The sequence below is a fragment of the Heteronotia binoei genome, chromosome 6 (genome assembly GCF_032191835.1).
Source record: "Heteronotia binoei isolate CCM8104 ecotype False Entrance Well chromosome 6, APGP_CSIRO_Hbin_v1, whole genome shotgun sequence".
Lineage (NCBI taxonomy): Eukaryota > Metazoa > Chordata > Lepidosauria > Squamata > Gekkonidae > Heteronotia > Heteronotia binoei.
In genome coordinates this window covers 55,375,377-55,395,248 of record NC_083228.1, presented here as the reverse complement: position 1 = coordinate 55,395,248, position 19,872 = coordinate 55,375,377, and the positions used below count along the sequence as shown (strand labels likewise).

General features: G+C 40.3%; 1 protein-coding gene across 7 annotated transcripts in view; it reads right to left on the bottom strand.

Moving 5' to 3' along the window:
- Window positions 1-19,872, bottom strand: part of ATE1 (arginyltransferase 1) — a 105,466-nt gene that overhangs the window by 22,540 nt on the left and 63,054 nt on the right. For all 7 annotated transcript variants that reach the window (XM_060241504.1, XM_060241507.1, XM_060241508.1 and 4 more), the window contains one exon: window positions 1,816-1,936. In XM_060241504.1, coding sequence (XP_060097487.1) covers window positions 1,816-1,936 — 121 coding nt within the window. The remainder of the gene's footprint in view (window positions 1-1,815; window positions 1,937-19,872) is intronic.

Genomic DNA, 19,872 nt, shown 5'->3' with positions numbered 1-19,872 from the left:
TTATGGGTACTTATTACACCACTCAAGGCTATTTTCAACAAACGGCTCCTTGACAAGTTCACTTGAGGCAGACACACAAAATTTAATGTTGTTGGGGGGTTTTGCCTGGAGATAGTCTTCACGGCTAAATTGGCACCTCCATGTTTACATGACAAACCACTGAAAAATCAAAATAATTTAGAAAAAAAGCACTGCATTAAAGAGAAAGTTACTACCTTCATCTGTTCTCCAACTATGTTAACACTTAGTTTCCTCTGTCACTGGCACACAACATGCCCAGAAAGGCCTCACTCCCATTTCTGCCACACTAATTATAGTATGACTAGAGCTTTTCACAGCCACTACAAGCAAAAGGATCTGCACTTGTAATGTCCTGAATGACACTATGAAGTTGTGCCTCAGATAATACATTCCCTGGAGAAGACCCTGAAATACCATAGCAGAGTAACAGCATGAGCTACTTCCCAGACAACCTCTCATGCAAACTGACTGTCCAAATGAATGCCTGATCATACAGACCCAATTTGATGGATAAATTATATGGGAACATAATCTCTGCACAACCAGCTGTGCATGGGGAGAAGGACCAGTTGGCACAGAATACGAGGTGTGTTGGCATGCATGGAGACTTGCATCATTCTTCCACTATGGTGTATCAACAACAATCTATACTGACTTTATAAATCACAGTGGTTAGAAATAGGAACTGAAATTACTGTAAATCAATTATTTTAAATATTTTTGTTTTAAATTAAAAAGTATCTATCATAACATAAAAATACCATTCAGATTAAAATCAGTTTCATCCAAAAACAATCCATCTAAAATTAGATAATCCAGTAATTTTTACACTACTCCAACATTTAAAATTTCTACTCTACACCATTATACTGATCAAAAGGGATAACTCTCTTGTCCGTGAGATATTGTATAACTGGTTACCAAGTTTCCTCGTAATCAAAATGTCCCCATACCCAGGGAGAATCTGAGAAAAAAGGATTATTCATAATCTTCCCCATAATAAATTGCTCCCACAAATTTACTTGCCAGTTGTAAAGTGTGGGACCCAAGGAAGACTTCCGTTTTTTTACACAACAGCCAATCTAGCTGCAGCCACTAATGCTGAAATAAAAATGTTCTACTGTTTTGGAAGCTATAAGTCTGCCCAAAAATCTAGCAGGAGAAATTCCAGAGAATATGGAAGAGAAAAATCCACAGGTCCACAAATCATCTTATGAACTTCTTTTCAAAAAGTTTGAGTAACATTACAATCCCACCAATTATGGAAATTAGTCCCTTTTTGATTACATTGCTTCAAACATTTCAAATTGAAAGGTTTATTCATCAAATGAACTTTGTGAGGTGATAAGTACCAATTTAAAAGCAATTTATAGAATTGAAAGTGACTGTTACACATCTTAGGTTCATTTGAGGGGGAATGACAAATTTGCATTCAGTTAAATTCAGTAAGATTTATCCCCACAACCAAATTCCATTTTGTTTGACGTGGTAAAATGCCTATATACATCCTATAAATAAGAGACCTTTTTTGGGGGGGGGGGTTCTTTACTAATCATAATGTAAATACATGATGTGAAAAAGAAATGATCTTTAGACATTATAGGGAACATAATAGTAAACAATGCCAGGGTAATTCTGATAGTGAGAAAGGACTCAAAATGTTCTTATGAATAGAAATGCAAAGGCAGTTATAAATAAAAACATCTGAGCCCTGGTACAGAATTGAGATTTGCACATAGAGTATTAGACAGTATATCTAAAGATAAATGTTCATGATGAAAGTTATACACCCACCTGCTTTGAGATCCAGATTGAAGCGACAGTATTTTGAATGCTCAAGAGAAGGCAGGCACTGCTCAATGGGTACCCAGACATATGTTTCTGGACACAACAAATCAGAAGGTCTATATTGGCCCTACGGGGAAAAAAAAGAAACAATCAGCATCCTTGTGGGGGGGGGTACCTCATTTTTTTGCTCCAGAGCAAAGACTGCGCTAGTAATAGAAAATCTTAAGCAATATAATTCAGCCACATTGCACAGGTGAAGAATATGTATCCTTTTTACAAATTGCACCCAACCCATTTTTAAGATTTTGTATGCCAAACTAATCTAGTTTAAGCACTAGTTCTTCCTGATTTACCAAACTGGAACAAGCATAAAGGCACAATGAACATTAAAATAACATTGTCTGTTGTTAGTTTTTAATATTTTCAAAGGGAAAAACGCCACAGGAGCTTTTTGTTTGCTTGCTTCTTCCATGTTCCCTCTAAGCTGTAGAATGTTGTGAGCAAAAATTCTACTTTGTGAGCGATTAACATTAAAGCTGTGAGTAACCCTATGACTGTCACGTAAATTTGTTTTCTTATAATAAACCATGTGATAAACCATTAGTCATTGGTGACCCATAATGTCTGATAGAGCCCAGTTATTTTTATTTTGGTAGAAATGGATGTGTAATTCTGTGATCCTCTCCCTCAGTGTTTTCTACTTTTTATAGAATGCAGCCACTGGGGATATGACTTTGACTAGTCTAGGTGGTGATGTAGTTAAATACATGGCCACGTCATTTACTTCTCAAATCAGTGCAGTTCTCATTACAGAAATGACAAACCTGGGTGTAATTATTTTTTATTATCAAAGCTCAAATTTAGGCTGGAAGCACTCAATTTTTTTGCCTCTCAGAGAACTGAACGTGGTTTGAAAGAGGGACTGATTATCACAGTGTGAATTCTTATCCCATTTTAACTATGCCTTGAACATGTCTGTATTTTTTTCAAAAGTTTGCAAAATAGTTTGAATATGGCTACATTTTCCCCCACATGTGAGCAAAATGTGCTTGGTTTCAGGAAATAATGGAACAGAAGAAACATGTTATTGAGATGGAAACTGGAGCATTCTGTTTTTCCTGCACTACTGCATAGTTTATTGAATGTACTGATTTTATTTAATTCCACTAAATGATTAACTATAACTCATAATTATATAAAATAACAATTAAATAAAATAATGTAAACACCCCTCTGGGAAACTGCAAATTGGGGGTGGGGGTGGGGAGCACTGGCCAAAAGACAGGTATTTGGGCAGCCACTTGGCATGAAGGATTCCTCCCCTGTGATCATGCTTGGGAGGGATGTCTTCCTGGCCCTCCCTCCAACCTCTCTGGCTGAGAATTTATTTTGATTTACAAAATTCAGACCCTGCCTTTCAGCCCCTGCAGGGGCACCACAGGGGCTAACAAATGAAAACATACATCAGAAAATGTTTTAAAATTACTTAACCCCTCCCCAAGCCACACAATAATAGACCTTCTGTCTTCCAAGACTGAAATGACTTGGAAGTAAACCTTCCACAACCAGGAGGCTTTCAGGCCAACAATGTTCTATCGCAGCTCTCTCCCTGAGGGTTGCTGCTTAGGCCCCCCTCCCTCCCTCCCTATTTTATATCCAGTGTTTCCCAGAGGAAGCACAACCAACCAACCTCCCCACCATGTATGGCTCACAACTCAGGCACTCTTGAGTTAGAGCTAGGCAAAATGGTGCTGCCCATCCCAGTTGGGGTGGGGGGATGAGAAGGCAAGAAAAACAACATGTTCTTTCTGGTAGGGCACAACAGAAGGATGCCTGCCTGCCATGAGCCCAGCCCACTCCTCTCTGCACAGCCCAGCTAGCAGTCATGGGGAACGGAAAGAGATGCTGAGAGTGCTCAGCAAGGCAGAGGCCTCAGGTAGCCGAGGAGGAGGCTGGATGTGGTGGCAGTTGGCATAGGATCTGATTGCCACAGCCTGGACCCAGTGGGCAACCTCAAAGCAGGGAGAAGGTTGGGCCCAGCATGCAGTCCCGATGCTCAGCAAGGAGGAGCAGCCCTCAGCACCCTGCTGCCAGTCACCACCCATGGCTATGCAAGGTGGCAGGTGAGCCACACATGGCCAACAGCTAGGCAGGACACCACCTGCACTAAGCCAAAAGCTTGTGCACCAGGAGCTTAAAATATGTGCTGCATTACCTGCCAGTCCCCATTGTAGGAAAGCACTGCAAACTTTGAGGTTCTTCCACCATGCCCCAGGCATCATTCTTTCCCCATCACTGGCATTTTGCATTTTATGTCAGCTTGATGAAGAGTTCTCAAAAAAGCTCAAAACTCAAGAGAACTCAAAAGCTCCTACTCTGTATTTTATATTTTTATTGGTCCTAATAAAAAGGTAGTCACTATACCCAGAAACATTGGTATACAAATGTACAAATCAGTGCATATACAAGATGATGCCAAGGGTGGGGGGAATTTAGCTCATGCTTTCCAAGATCAAAAGTTATCAGTATTTTATTATTGAGACTTTCAAAATCTCACCAATGAAAATACACCAAAAGAACCCTCTCTTTCTCTCTCTACAGAGAGAGAGAGAGAGTGAGTTTTACAGTATTGCAGATCTACATTTTGGTACAGGAGAACTCTCACCAAAAACGTTTTGGAATGTTTAATGTGTGTGAGAGTAGGGAATGTGCTCTCTGCCAGTACAATCTAAACACAGTTTTTGAAAACTGAGTGGCTGAATTTACGTGCAAAGCACTCTCTTGGGGAAGATAATGCCTATCTCTGTTTATGTAATAAAATCAGGGAGCAAGGGCCCTGCTGTAGTACTTCACTGCTGGGATTCCATCGGTGTTGCCTTTCAAGGCAAAGGCTGAATTTAATAAACTTTTAGACTGCCTTGCCTTTTCTCATGGCCAGCCTGCCTCTGCCTTAATGCACTGCTGTTGATAATTCAGGGTTATTTTGTTTATGTAATGTTAAGACTCCTCTTTTAAGCAGCTGGCTGGAAACTGAGATGAAGGCTTTGTTAATTCTCTTTTAATAAAAGATCAATGGGGTTTATTGTGGAAAAATAGAACACAGATGTATGCTTTACCTGATAAAAGAATTAAATGTGTGTTTAACCTTTTCTGTTTGTTCTGTGCTACTGGTACTTGACCCTCTTTGTTTTTTTGAAATGATTATCTTTCCTTGGAGCTTTTATTTTTCATATTTGGCTTAGTCTGTGAAAACAAACTCTGCTGATATTCCTTCATCTCAAATACTCACCAAATCCCTTAGATTTCTCAAAATATTTAAAAACTAAATCTTCAGACTTAGGTTTCATTAAAACTTTTGGCCTAGCCTTCGAACAGAACTCCAGATATTTTTGATTTGGTTTGGAGCACAGAAACTTGAACACGAAACAAGGCAAAGTGAGAATATTTCAATTATAGAACCTCAAGGCAGATCTGTCGCCACTGCCGCCAGAAGTTTCCAATTAAAAATCCAGTCATACTTTACAACAGTCGGAATGAATGTCATATGTAAGGATTTTGCTTGCAACTTATCTTTTACAAGAGGTAACCAGAGCTGAGAGAGACTGGTTGAACCTCTGGTTGGCACCAAGGAAGGAGAGAAGGGGAAAAACCAGGGAATAATAAAATGCACTAAAATATGTCTCTAGAACAAAACAGTATTGTGGGGTGACATGGTTGATGTTTGTTGCCTTTGAGTAGGCCAACACTGGGTACTCCAGCACCAATTACTGCTATTAATAAAAATGTAAAAGGAGATATAGTCACAGCTCTTCCTATCTTATATTTAGAATAGCAGTCATAATCTTACAGAAAACTCAATTAGTAAGATATTTGGTATAATGATATTCATAAGTGTTTCAGTTAACATGTTCTCTTCATCAGTATTTGAAAATTAAACATATCCATGCAGTTTATACACTGAACACATTTTGTTTTTTCTACTGGCATGTTCAAATGCCGTACAATTGAAGTTTGGAGAACTGAGAACATTAAAATTAAATTTCAGAATTGCATTTAAACGTATATGGTTTTTCAGAAGCAGAACAAAGGAAAGGTTTATTGCGATTAAAAAAAAAAAAGAAATTTCATAGCCTGTGGTACAACAACCAGGCATAACACTGCTGATCCATGACCAGAACACCCACCTTACTCCTCTGAACAACTACACTATAAGGGAAACATCTGATGCTCTCCCTTCTTCTCATGTTCTTTAGCAGATGCAAACAGGACTTTGGAGGTGTTATTTGACCCAGCATGGAAAAAAAAATGGGGAAAGGACTCAGAAGACAGATTACCCCACTACCTTGTTCAGTGCTGATCCAGATCCAATTTTTTCCTTTCCTTCCTATATGTGCTATTTAAAGGTCTCCAGTTTTGTGCCTAGTAAAGTTTAAGCAATCAACTCTGCTCATTAAGGGAGCGTGTACTAGAGATGACAATTAGGATGGCTTCATATAGTTATACTGATGTTTTGGAGAGTTTTGTGACTCTGTATGGCTCCCCCCCCACACACACACACATAAGCAAATATACACTAGCACATTAGTAACAGAACCACCACAAAGCAGCCACAATCCATACTACTTTTTGCTGGCACTCTGATATTAAGAGAAATGTGCTGCATATGTGAAATCACACTTGCTTAAACCCAGCTGAAAGCTAATTCTTATCCTGCGTACAAAATGAAGACTTTTGTGATGGGATAATCTATTACTGAATATTACCTTTGATGAAACAAACCTAAAGAAATTTCAGTGTGTCAGAAATTCAGCATGTATTGAAGCAGACTACCCACATTTTAACCTGATAGTTTATCTCATTTATTTCTACATGCTAGTCATCCAAGGCACACAGTAGATTATTAACATTTGCAATGTAAAAGTATCTGGTTCTACATGGCAGAAGTTAATGGAAAAATGACAAAATGTAGATAATTCGTCAATATTTCACAACTAAAGTTGAGTTCACTGCTTGAGGTTTCTGTAAAGTTATGTAAGTACTTAGATTCTTCAATGCTTTCCAATTTTAGAGATGTTCTAAAAACAAAACAGAACAAAAAGACTGAGACATCTAAACACTGATTCTTAAAAAGAACTGCTGTCAGTACTCACTATCACCCAGGGAGATTCATTAACTGCTATTGGGAGTCAATTGGGAGCAATCCTAAACAGGTCTACTGGGAAATAAGCATCTGATGCACAGTAGCTACACAGAGGCTGTGAGACAACAGGATCACATGCACCATTTTGGAATTGCTGGATGCAGTAGCTTCTTTTCATAAGCCAGGGTTTCACATACCCTTTCAGATGGTCCTCCTATGGGAACTTGTTTTCCTTGTAAATTACCACTAGCTCTGGGTGACAGACCTGACTGTAGTACAAAATAAGGGCTGTTTCACATTTTCCTATACAAAATACAATTTTCTGGATATTTATTGCAATGCTGAAATGTGGATTGTGCATGTCATGAACTTGCTTTTTTGATAATACAGAAGGAGTTTTAAGTGCAAAGAAATTGCTGAATTCTACTTTGGAGAGCAGCATTCAAATATCACTGGTTTCACTGGCTGCAAATATTCTCAGAGTTGCTTGCTAGTGGCAGCCATTGTTATCCAATTTGTTTTTGGTAACTCCAGGAAGCAAGGGAAAGTGGAAGTATCATTGAGTATTATCACTTGGGATGGCCCTGAGATTTTCTCACCTCCCTGGGACCAACCTGAAGAAACAGGGAAGGGTTGCAAGACACCATTCCTTCAAACGTGACACTTAAAATCTTATCTGAAAAGAGCACTTCTCACTTCAGAAACTGGCACAAAACTCAGGCTTGAATTTCTTCTTCAAATATGCTGTTTTAGTGACACAGGACTCTTAACAATAATCATTTTGCTTTATCTGTGTTAATCTTTTTAGCTTAAAGAATGACCAATAGCACCTTTCCCTCGAGTATTCAGTAGTGGATCACACTTTTTATTTGAAAGATTCTTGATCTAGTTGCTTGCACTATTTTGTGATGTTTTGGTTGGTTCTAATAAACAGGGATTATGCAATAACTGTTTTTGGATCTTTTCTATGGATCAATATTGCTACTACAAATTCTGGTCTACAGTTTAGTTATTCTAAGATCCTACCATTTATTTGCTCTGGCACATAAAATGAATGTTCTTGATCTTGAATGCAAAATGAATGCTTTTGATCTTGCATACATACACTTCATAGGACAAGCTAATACAGTCCCCTAAATGTCTTTAGAAGATTCAGAGATACAAGTTACCATGCAGCTTTCATGAAGTTTCAGGTACAATTCAGAGTCCTTCTTCAATATTGTCTGTCTACCAGTTAGGATTTGCCTCACAAGCCCTGCTCTCTGTGCTCCTGCACTGAGAGATTATACAGCTGGCAACCAGGAAGGGCTTTTTCAGTAGGGCACCTTGCTTATGGAATGCTCTTCCCTTGGGGTTCCATTGGCACCTACTTCTATTCACACGAGCTTTTAATTAAGGGTTTGATCTTTTAATACTATTTTAGACTAGACACTTTTATTTTAAATTTCAGTAGTCTTTTTTTATAGTCTATGTTTTTATCCTATGCTGGGTTTTAATGCTGGATATATTGTTTGGTTTGGTTTGACTTTTTTTTCTAAATAAAATAAACAAGCTTATATCTATAGATTCTAGATATGCAGATGATCCTGAAAAATATATTATAAATTAGCATCTATGAGATTCCAGTTCACTTCAAACAGAAAAAAATAGGCCTTTAGAACAAAATAGGAAAGAATGCACTATTGATGCACAAAATAGGAAGCAATGCATCCCGGCATTGGCCAGGATGAGGCGATTTATTAATAATAATAATAATATTTTCCTTGTTACACCTGAAAAAAGATGCACACAAATCCCTCCCTTTACCCACTAACATCCCCACCACCAACAACTTCAGCGGACATAAAGGTAAAGTGATTTCACTTGCTTCCCCCTCCCCTTGGGCTGCATGACTTTTGTTAATGATAGTCCAATAGCGTTTTGCAGAGTTGCTGAGGGAAGATGGAGGGTAGGAATTAACCATGTATTTATGCACATGCACCCAGCATGTATTAACAATCCAGTTCATATGTCATGCTGACCTATCAGAGGAATTTCTGAGCTCACACATACCTACCCACTTCACTTTCTAGCTACCATTAATCATGTTTCAGAGTTGTATGTGGACAAGAATAGGGAAAGTAAATTCACAGAGATTAAAGGAAGCATAATAATAATAATAATAATAATAATAAATTTTATTTGTATCCCGCCCTCCCCGCCGAAGCAGACTCAGGGCGGCTAACAGGACATGGTATGCACCATGATTTTACATAAAACAATTTTAAATTACAATTAATAAATACATTTTAAAAACAGTTACATAAGAATTTAAAACTACAGTAAATTAAGGTGCTATTCACTAGATGTGTTCTGATGGCTGGATGTCGTTTTCAGGGTTCCCTATAAGCTTGCAGAAAGAGGGTGGTTTTGCAAGCCCTGCGGAACTGATTAAAGTCCCGCAGGGCTCGCACTTCCTCCGGTAGTTGATTCCACCAGTGGGGGGCCATTATGGAGAAGGCCTGCTCCCTCGTTACTTTCAATTTGGCCTCCTTTGGTCCAGGGATCCTTAAAAGGCTTTGGGAGCTAGATCTTAGTGCTCTCTGGGGAACGTGTGGAGAGAGGCGGTCCCTAAGGTAGGCAGGTCCTCGGCCATATAGGGCTTTAAAGGTAATGACCAGCACCTTGTAGCGAACTCGGAATATAATTGGAAGCCAGTGCAGTTCCTTCAGCCCAGGCCACACATGTTCCCACCGACGTAGTCCCAGTAGCAGCCTGGCCGCTGCATTCTGCACTAGCTGCAACTTCCGAGTTCGGCACAAGGGCAGCCCCATGTACAGGGCATTACAGTAGTCTAGTCTCGAGGTGACAAGGCAAGAGGTATAAACATGTATGATATTCCTTCTTCCAAACCCATGTATGATGTACTCTGTTCACTTCCCTCCCTCAGAGGCAAAATTTTCCCTCTGTTTTTCTATCCCTTCACTGATTGAGCAGCCCTGGTAACATGTTTCCTTCTCCCTGAAGAGACTTTGTCTCTCCCACCCTGACAGTAAGATATATTTTGGCTATTTGCTCAGCCCAGGAACCTGAGGTAAGGGATAGAATTGCCCTTGAAAATGGCACCTGAGAGGCTTTTAAAATTCAAAAATAACAAAAGGTTTTATTTAACATCAAAGGGAAAGGTCAGGTGAAATCAGAGGTTGAAAATTACTGAGGTAAAACTGTGAAGAATTAACCCTTCATAGTCTATTAGTTGTTGGTACAGCACATCTAAGCCGCTTTAAAAGTGCAGTCTATCACTCCATGGTTTTGGAATAAGATAATGTGACATCTGAACTGGATCACAGTTCTGTTCCTGACATTACAAAGCACTCTTATGATAATCTTTCTAGCTTGTATTTCAGAAATCTGGGAGCATACTTTAAGTTGGAGCTTAACTTTGTTTAAAACACCAATCATTTAAATTGCTGAGCTGTTGCCAGACCATTTAGCACATTTTCCCATTTAATCCTGCATTCTCTCCTTTACTAAACTGTATTTCACACCTCCGGTGCTACACATTATGAATACAAGGGCTTAGTGTGCATTTGTAGTAAATCATCAACTGTAATCTGCTGGGAGTTTGCATGCATGCCAGTGTAACAATGATCTAACTCTCCTGTTAAAAAGCGATTTAAACATTAGATACACTTGTCCAGTTACCACAATTAACACAGCTAAGTAATTATATCCATCTTTTAGAACAGGATATGTTTTAGAACAGGCTGTACTTATATCATTCAACATTGTTATTGAATGAGCTGCACAGCTACTTTATCCACAGAAAAGCATTTGAAGTATAATTTTAACGCAGTGTTTTATTTTAACCTGTTCTCTGGTAACCCCTTTTGCTTCCTTTACACATGCTTTGTCCTCTTCCCTGCCCCACACAAGTCACAGACACTATGACTCAGGGTGACAACATGTTATGCATAAACATATATACCAGATATCTAATTTGTTGTTCCTGAAAAGCAGCTTTTGGAGAGGACAAACACAGAAAAGTCTGGGGTGAGAGGAAGGGAAATGTCCCTTTCCCTCATTTCAAATAATTATCTCCACCATTTTGCACCATATCTCTCTGTATCCCATAGTGTGCTTTTTCCTAGGATTGCCAATTCCCAGTTGGGGGTAGGGGAATCCCCTGGTTTGGAGGCCCTCCCTCCACTTCAAGATTATCAAAAAGCAGGGGCGAGGGTTGAATGGACATTCCATTATACCTTATGGAGACTGGTCCCCATAGGGTATAATGGAGAATTGATCTGTGGATATCTGGGGCTCTGGGGGGCTGTTTTTTGAGGTACAGGCACCAAATTTTCAGCATAGCATCTGCTGCCTTTCCTAAACACCCCCCCCCCCCAAAGTTTAAAAAAAATGGACCGGAGGTACAATTCCATGAGCCCCCCTAAAGAAGGTGCACCCATCCTTCCTTATTTCCAATGAAAGAAAGGCATTAAAAAGGAATGCAATTCTTAAAATGTGATGGCCAGAACTCCTTTCAGAGTTCAATTGTGCTTGTCACAACCTTGCTCCTGGCTCCACCCCCAAAGTCCCTAGTTATTTCCTGAGTCAGACCTGGCAATAATAGATCCACCATAGAACCAAATCAGAATCAAATCTTCATGACGTTCTACTTTTTTACCCCCAATCCCAGTTTTCAGTTGCCTTTCTCTAATTTTCATCCAAATCAGTTGTAACAGCACACAAGACATACTCTTTCATTAATTCACAATGAGAGATTCTCAGAAACAGGTAGTAGCATGGCTGCCTGTAGCAAACTGGAAAATCTTATGCAAGCCCCACAATACGCCTCTAAATCAAAAGCCAAACTAAGCTTTCTTCCATTCCTATCTTAGACGTGAAGGACCCTTAAGCACCTGCCATCACCACCGATCCGAATATGTATTTGCATATACTTATAAGTATGGGGCTCAGGAGGGGAAATTACATTCCTTCCTTACTTTCCCCTGCCACTTGCCATTGCCACCACCTTGACTGAAAATGCTTCTAGCTTCCCTAAATCCTCTCAGCAAGCTGGCATGAAACTGGAAGGCAGCGTCCAGTTACCAGTCATAACCATCTCTTATTTCAAACACTAGACAGACATTAGGGTTTGTAGAATCTTTCGGGCTGAAGTGCCGTGTTCTACTGGAGAAAGTTTTTCTTCCAGACGTTTCGTTCTCAGCTGCGGAGAACATCCTCAGTGGCGTTGCAGCCGGAGCAGGCGCTCTGACCTTCTTGGCTGCTGTGCAGACAATTTTAGCTCTTCAGACAATTTTAGATCTTCAGACACAGTGGAAGAGAGGGCAACTGCCATTTCTTCCATCTATTCCCTGCCCTTCTTTCACAGGCAGCCAGGACCACCAGGATCCTGTTCATCATGGTGTAACAAGCCCAGATAAGCATGATGTCTGTGAACAGAATGCCCCAGTAGGCCAGTCTATTTATGAATCAGGGATTGATATCTCCCAATTCTCCTCCTCACTGCAGCCCAAGTCCCCTGACAAAGCCTTTTGAGGACCACAGAGGACTGCTGGGGGAGGGGGAAAACCAGGAAAAGATCTATTTTGTCAGCAGAATATCCACAGGATCCACCCCGTAGCTCTCTAGACAAGCTGCAATATTACTACAAAACTGAGGTTACTGGAAATCAAAAGACATTTTCAATCATTCTGTTTCATAAGTGATCTTTAAAAGCCAGGACAAAGGGATCATGCAAAAGACCCAAATAAGTAGTATGGAGGGGAAAAAAGGAAGACTGATTCCCTGTTGTTTTGGAGATGATGCTATTAATCCAGTTTCTGTCAAACTGACCTTTCTTGAGAGAAATCTGATAGTGTAGAAATTCTCATTTCCTTTTCTCTCCAACAGGGCAGATACTCCTGGACTGTTCAATTTTCACTAGCTCTCCAGAGAACCCTAACAGGCTATGCCCAAGAAAAAGAAGGGAAACTGCTCCATTATATGTGGAGCATATTGGTTTGAAAAATCTGAACTGCTCACAGGAGACAAAACAACAGGTTTCTGAAAGATGCTTTAAAGTGTATTACCTATGTTAAATATAAGCAGAGATACACTGGCCTTTTACAAACTTACATAAAGTAACACTGACTGCCAGGTGAACGCTGTTTAAAACCAATTTTAATAGAAACAGTGAAATAAGAGCTGGAAGAGACCAGTTAAATCATTATGTCCTACTGAGATAGGAAGTTCCCTACAGTAAATTCTCAATTTTTCAGTCTAATCTATAGCTATAAACAGCTCACCAGGACCTTCTTTCACAGCACAAATTTCCTTTCATTATGTTGCAAGCTCATCACTTTACCACTAGGGGTGGGGCTGTTCTTAATTCAGCATTAAAACATAATTAACGTTCCTCAGTTTGGTGTAGTGGTTAAGAGTAGCAGACTCTAATCTGGGAAACCAGGTTTGACACATACAGCCAGCTAACCTTGTTTCAGTCACAGTTCTCTATGTTCCCTCAGAGCTGTTCTCTCAAAAGCAGTTCTTTCAGAACTCTCTCATACCAACTTACCTCACAGGGTATCTGTTATGGGGAAAGGAAGGGAAGGAGATTGTAAACTGCTCCAAGACTCCGAATAAAGGGCAGGTAAACTGCTCCAAGACTCTGAGTAAAGGGCAGGTATAATCCTCCTCCTTGAGGTTCTCTAATTGTGCTCATAAATATACCAATATGTGGACTGGGGTGGCCAGCTTTGGGTTGAAAAATACCTGGAGATTTTGGGATGGAACCTGAGGAGAGTGGGATTTGGGAGAGGAGAGGGACTTCAATGAGGTACTATGTAAGTCCACCTTCCAAACTGATTTCTGTTGCTTGGAGATCAGTGGTAATCCCAGGAGATCTCTAGCCACCACCCAGAAGCTGACAACCCAAAATCTTTATTTATTTATTTATAAAAGAAGGCTTATAGATTCACATATTAACTGGTAAAGGTAGTCCCCTGTGCAAGAACCAGTTGTTTTCAATTCTGGGGTGACATTGCTTTCACAATGTTTTCACGGCAGACTTTTTATGGGGTGGTTTGCCATTGCCTTCCCCAGTCATCTACACATCCCCCCCAGCAAGCTGGGTACTCATTTTACCGACCTCAGAAGAATGGAAGGCTGAGTCAACCTGGAGCCAGCTACTTGAACCAGCTTTCACTGGGATTGAACTCAGGTCATGAGCAGAGGGCTTAGACTGCAGTACTGCAGCTTTACCACTCTGCACCACAGGGCTCTCTATTGCAGAACTACCATCATTTTAAACAACTAATAAATAACCATTTGAGGGAAGATTTTGCACCTTTTAAAATGAATTAATATGATGAGGTATCAAATACTATGGGTGATTACATACAGCTGGCTTGGGGTGGCATGAAGCCATCCCAAAGAGAGCTGGCAGGAAAAGGATCAGACCGGAAGCCTCCAGACGGCACGTGTGCCCAGAATAGGGATTGGTGCATGCGCCCCAGAGGAACTTCTGGACACTCATGCACCTCCCGGCCATTCCCCAGGCACTTCCCAGACGTCCAGACAGCCGGGAAGCACCTCCAAGCTCCCTTTCCAAGGTGGCTTTGATCTAGTCCCAGGCAGGCTGCGGTTGCGACAGGAAGCAGATGTGCACGTGTGGATGCACTTTTTTGTTCCGCCTGCCTCCTGTCCCCAGGGCGGCTTAAGATGCCCATCTGTTATCATTCTATCGGTATTTTAAAAGCATTTTAATTAGTAAAGTAAAATAATCATAACACACAATTCTACTATTGACAGTTATAAGATATAAAAAACCTCAAAACCTGTTTTGACAACCTGTCTTCCTCAGTAGTCAACCAGACAAAACTTTGTTGCCAGTACTATTAAAAGCGTATCAATTTGGTTATTGGTTAAAAACTTTTAAATACATTTATTTATAGGAAATGGCAAAGTAGTTTTGCTAAAAAAAAATTGATGCTTTGGTGCCTGGAAACTCCGTAAGCAACTTTACTGAAATATCTAATGCAGGGGCGTCGAACTCATATGCTATGAGGGCCAGATCTGACATAAATGAGGCCATGTTGGGTTGGGCCAAGCTATGTTGGGCCAGGCCATGTATGTACCTATTTAAGATTAGGTAGCAGAGATATAAATTTTATAAAGAACACAAACAAACATATATTTTTAAAAAACTTAAAACATGCTTAAAATGTTAGCACTCATTGGTCTTAAAGATGCTTTCTTTGTATTTCTCCCATGGGAACCAGGGAACTGGGCAAAGGAAGCTCTGTCTCTTTCCTTCCTTCCCCAGGCGACTGAGGGGGAGGTGCCTAAGCCAATAGAGGGAAGAGAGGCTTGGCTCTGCTGTGCAACTGAGAGAGCCTGGCAAAGCAAGCTATTCCTCTCCCCTTCCTCCCAAAGGGAGGAGCCTCAGCCAATGGAAAAAATATAGGTTTAAAAAATGGAATAAAAAATCTGTAGTTCCTATGCAATTGAGGAAGCCTTGCAAAGCAAGCTGTTATGCAGAAGGAAGCAAGATATAGGGAGAAGGAAGAAGATTACAGCCAGTTGCTCGGGGGCCTCACTCTGCCCCCAAACTGCATGTTTGACACCCCTGATCTAATGGATCAATTGATGAAGCAATGGTTATAGAAAATGAGTTTGGGGTTTTTTTGGTACTTCCGGGGTTGGAAAATGCCGAGCTGAATTGCTTCTCAGAAGTGTAGCAGGCTGAGGCTTCTGTTCGGGGTAGTGGAGGGCAATTTAATGCCTACTGCCTACTTTTCTCAGTCAGAGATCAGTCCAAGATATGCACAGGAAACTCTGAGGAGATTTACCTTGGCTAAAAGGGAGTCCCGTGTTGGTCTTCCGCGTTTAGTGAGAGAGGGTTCTGAAGACGCAAAGGAATCCAGTCTTGTACACAGCTGTGATTAGACTAGGTATATACATTTATTTACAACTATAATACAGACTAGCAAAGTGCTCCACATACAATTCACCATCCACCCTCCCACATGTAGCAGAGTACTACTGTACATTTATACATGTCCTCTAGGTAAGTGACCAATCAGGTTTAGTGCTGAGTCATTGTCACATCACTCTGGCTGATGCAATATGGCAGTCTGCCAAATGCCTCTGTCAGCCAGATCATCTGCTGTCAATTAGATCCTTTGCTGTCAGCAGTGGTCTGACACCTGCACATACACTGACATCCCGGGGGGAGCTCTGAGGCTTAGACGGTTCTCCGGAGACGAGTTGCATATTCATCATCTGCAGAAGTTCCCAGAGTCATTTATTTGACATAAGCTCAACAGGATCCTAACCTTCCTTGAGACTGCTAAACATCTAAAGCTATACAAGACCGGTGTTGGATCTGGATAACTGCAGAAAAAGGTACTGATGACTATCTTCATTCCGGGACTATTTAAAGTTAAACAAAATAAAATCAGAAGGTGAGAAATAGAGATTCAGAAAGCTTGGAAGAAGAAGGGGAGAAGGGGCAAAATATGAACTTTGTAAATTTAAAGGACAGTGTTAAAAAGTGGAAAGGAATTTATTGTTTTGTCTACATGCGGTTTTTACCAGTGAAAATGGTATTTGGTGGCAAGAAAAGCAGGAAGTGTCGGATGGAAAAGGGAAATCATTGAAGCAGCTAGCCTACTCTAGGATTATAATATCATAGAAAAACATCGGCGACCATTGCTAGGAGGACCATTGCTAGAAGAATTTGCACCATGATGGATTACAAATTATTATTTTGGAATGAAAATGGACTAAATTCACCACAAAAATTTCATTGGATTAAAAAGCAAAATTGTAATATTGTTTGTTTACAAGAAGTGCATATCAAACAAAAGGATTACAAATTTTTATGGAATAAACAACTGGGACTAGAATTTTATTCATTGGCTGAACAGCAGAAAAGGGGAGTGATTTTCTATATTAAACAAGAATTGGAGCCGAAATTAGTGTTTAAAGATAAAGATGGAAGATTTGTAGCGGTAGAAATAATATTAAATGCAAAAAAAAGTTGTTGTTGGGACTGTATGCACCAAATGGTGCAACGGATGCTTTTTTAAAAGACATTATACAACGATTTGATGAACTGACTTATGATCAAGTTTTGATAATGGGAGACTTCAATGGAACAATTAAGAAAACACTGGATAGGTCTTGGGGGGGGGGGGGAATAATAAGGAAGGAAAATTGCCAAAGTCTTTTTTTGAATTGGTCAAACAAGAAAATTTGGAAGATATATGGAGGAAATTTAATCCTAAAGTGCAGGACTATACCTTTTTTTCAGCAAGACATAAAACTTTTTCCAGAATTGACATGTAGTGGGGCACTAAAGACTTAGGCCTTATAACAAAGAAAATAGAGATTTCACCTAAAATGGGGGCTGACCATAACCCAATAATGTGGATTACAAAACTGCCTAAGAACATAAGAACATAAGAGAAGCCATGTTGGATCAGGCCAACGGCCCATCAAGTCCAACACTCTGTGTCACACAGTGGCAAAAAATTTTATATACACACATACACTGTGGCTAATAGCCACTGATGGACCTGTGCTCCATATTTTTATCTAAACCCCTCTTGAAGGTGGCTATACTTGTGGCCACCACCACCTCCTGTGGCAGTGAATTCCACATGTTAATCACCCTTTGGGTGAAGAAGTACTTCCTTTTATCCGTTTTAACCTGTCTGCTCAGCAATTTCATCGAATGCCCACGAGTTCTTGTATTGTGAGAAAGGGAGAAAAGTACTTCTTTCTCTACTTTCTCCATCCCATGCATTATCTTGTAAACCTCTGTCATGTCACCCCGCAGTCGACGTTTCTCCAAGCTAAAGAGTCCCAAGCGTTTCAACCTTTCTTCATAGGGAAAGTGCTCCAGCCCTTTAATCATTCTAGTTGCCCTTCTCTGGACTTTATCCAATGCTATAATATCCTTTTTGAGGTGCGGCGACCAGAACTGCACACAGTACTCCAAATGAGACCGCACCATCGATTTATACAGGGGCATTATGATACTGGCTGATTTGTTTTCAATTCCCTTCCTAATAATTCCCAGCATGGCGTTGGCCTTTTTTATTGCAAACGCACACTGTCTTGACATTTTCAGTGAGTTATCTACCACGACCCCAAGATCTCTCTCTTGGTCAGTCTCTGCCAGTTCACACCCCATCAACTTGTATTTGTAGCTGGGATTCTTGGCCCCAATGTGCATTACTTTGCATTTGGCCACATTGAACCGCATCTGCCACGTTGACGCCCACTCACCCAGCCTCAAAAGATCCCTTTGGAGTTCCTCACAATCCTCTCTGGTTCTCACCACCCTGAACAATTTAGTGTCATCCGCAAACTTGGCCACTTCACTGCTCACTCCCAACTCTAAATCATTTATGAACAAGTTAAAGAGCATGGGACCCAGTACCGAGCCCTGCGGCACCCCACTGCTTACCGTCCTCCACTGCAAAGACTGCCCATTTATACTCACTCTCTGCTTCCTATTACTCAGCCAGTTTTTGATCCACAAGAGGACCTGTCCTTTTACTTCATGACTCTCAAGCTTTCTAAGGAGCCTTTGATGAGGAACTTTATCAAAAGCTTTCTGGAAGTCAAGGTAAACATCTATTTGTCCACATGTTTGTTCACCCCCTCAAAGAAATGTAACAGGTTAGTGAGGCAAGATCTTCCCTTGCAGAACCCATGCTGAGTCTTCCTCAATAACCCGTGTTCATCAATGTGCCTACTCATTCTGTCCTTGATAATGGTTTCTACCAACTTTCCCGGTATTGAAGTCAGACTGACTGGCCTGTAATTTCCCGGGTCTCCTCTGGAACCTTTTTTAAAGATGGGGGTGACATTTGCTACCTTCCAGTCCTCAGGAACGGAGGCAGATTTCAATGAAAGATTACAGATTTTTGTTAGAAGATCCACAAGTTCAACTTTGAGTTCTTTCAGAACTCTCGGATGTATGCCATCCGGACCCGGTGACTTATTAGTTTTTAATTTGTCTATCAGTTGTAGGACCTCCTCTTTTGTCACCTCAATCTGACTCAGGTCTTTCAACACCCCTTCCAAAATTAGTGGTTCTGGGGCGGGCAAAAAGTTCTCATCTTCCACAGTGAAGACGGAGGCAAAACATTCATTTAGCTCCTCAGCCATTTCCCTATCCTCCTTCAGTAATCCTTTTACCCCATGGTCATCCAAGGGCCCCACTGCCTCCCTGGCTGGTTTCCTACTTCTAATATATTTGAAGAAAGTTTTATTGTTGGTCTTTATGTTTTTTGCAATATGCTCCTCATAGTCCCTTTTTGCCTAAAAAGTTGAGATGATGGAGATTGAATGAAGATTTACTACAGAATAAAGAAATAGTGACATCTCTAGAAAATGAAACTAAAGCTTTCTTCGAAATAAACGATAAAGAGGATATAGAATTTCAGACGGTCTGGGATGCTTATAAAGCAGTAATGAGAGGAATATTGATTACATTGAATAACAAAGATAAGAGGGCAAAAGAAAAACAGATGTTGGACATTCAAAATGAAATAAAGAAAAAAGAAGGGGAACTGAGACAAAGGAAAAAGACAATTATAAGGGAGATTACAATATTACAAATGCAAATGAGACATTTGTTAAATAAAGAACTGGAATGGAATCTGAAAAGATTGCAGCAGAAATCTTTCGAGGGAACAAACAAACCCGGAAAATGTTTGGCCTGGCAACTGAAGAAAAAGAGAGAAAGTAAAATTATTAATAAAATTGTGGTGGATGGAAGAGAGGTGGTAGATCAAGAAGGAATAAAAAGAGAATTCTTTAAGTATTATGCCAAGTTATTTAAAGGTGTTAAAATAAGGAAAGAAAAGATGGATGAGTACTTACAAAAGATAAAAATAGCACCCTTAGCAGAAAATATGCAAAAA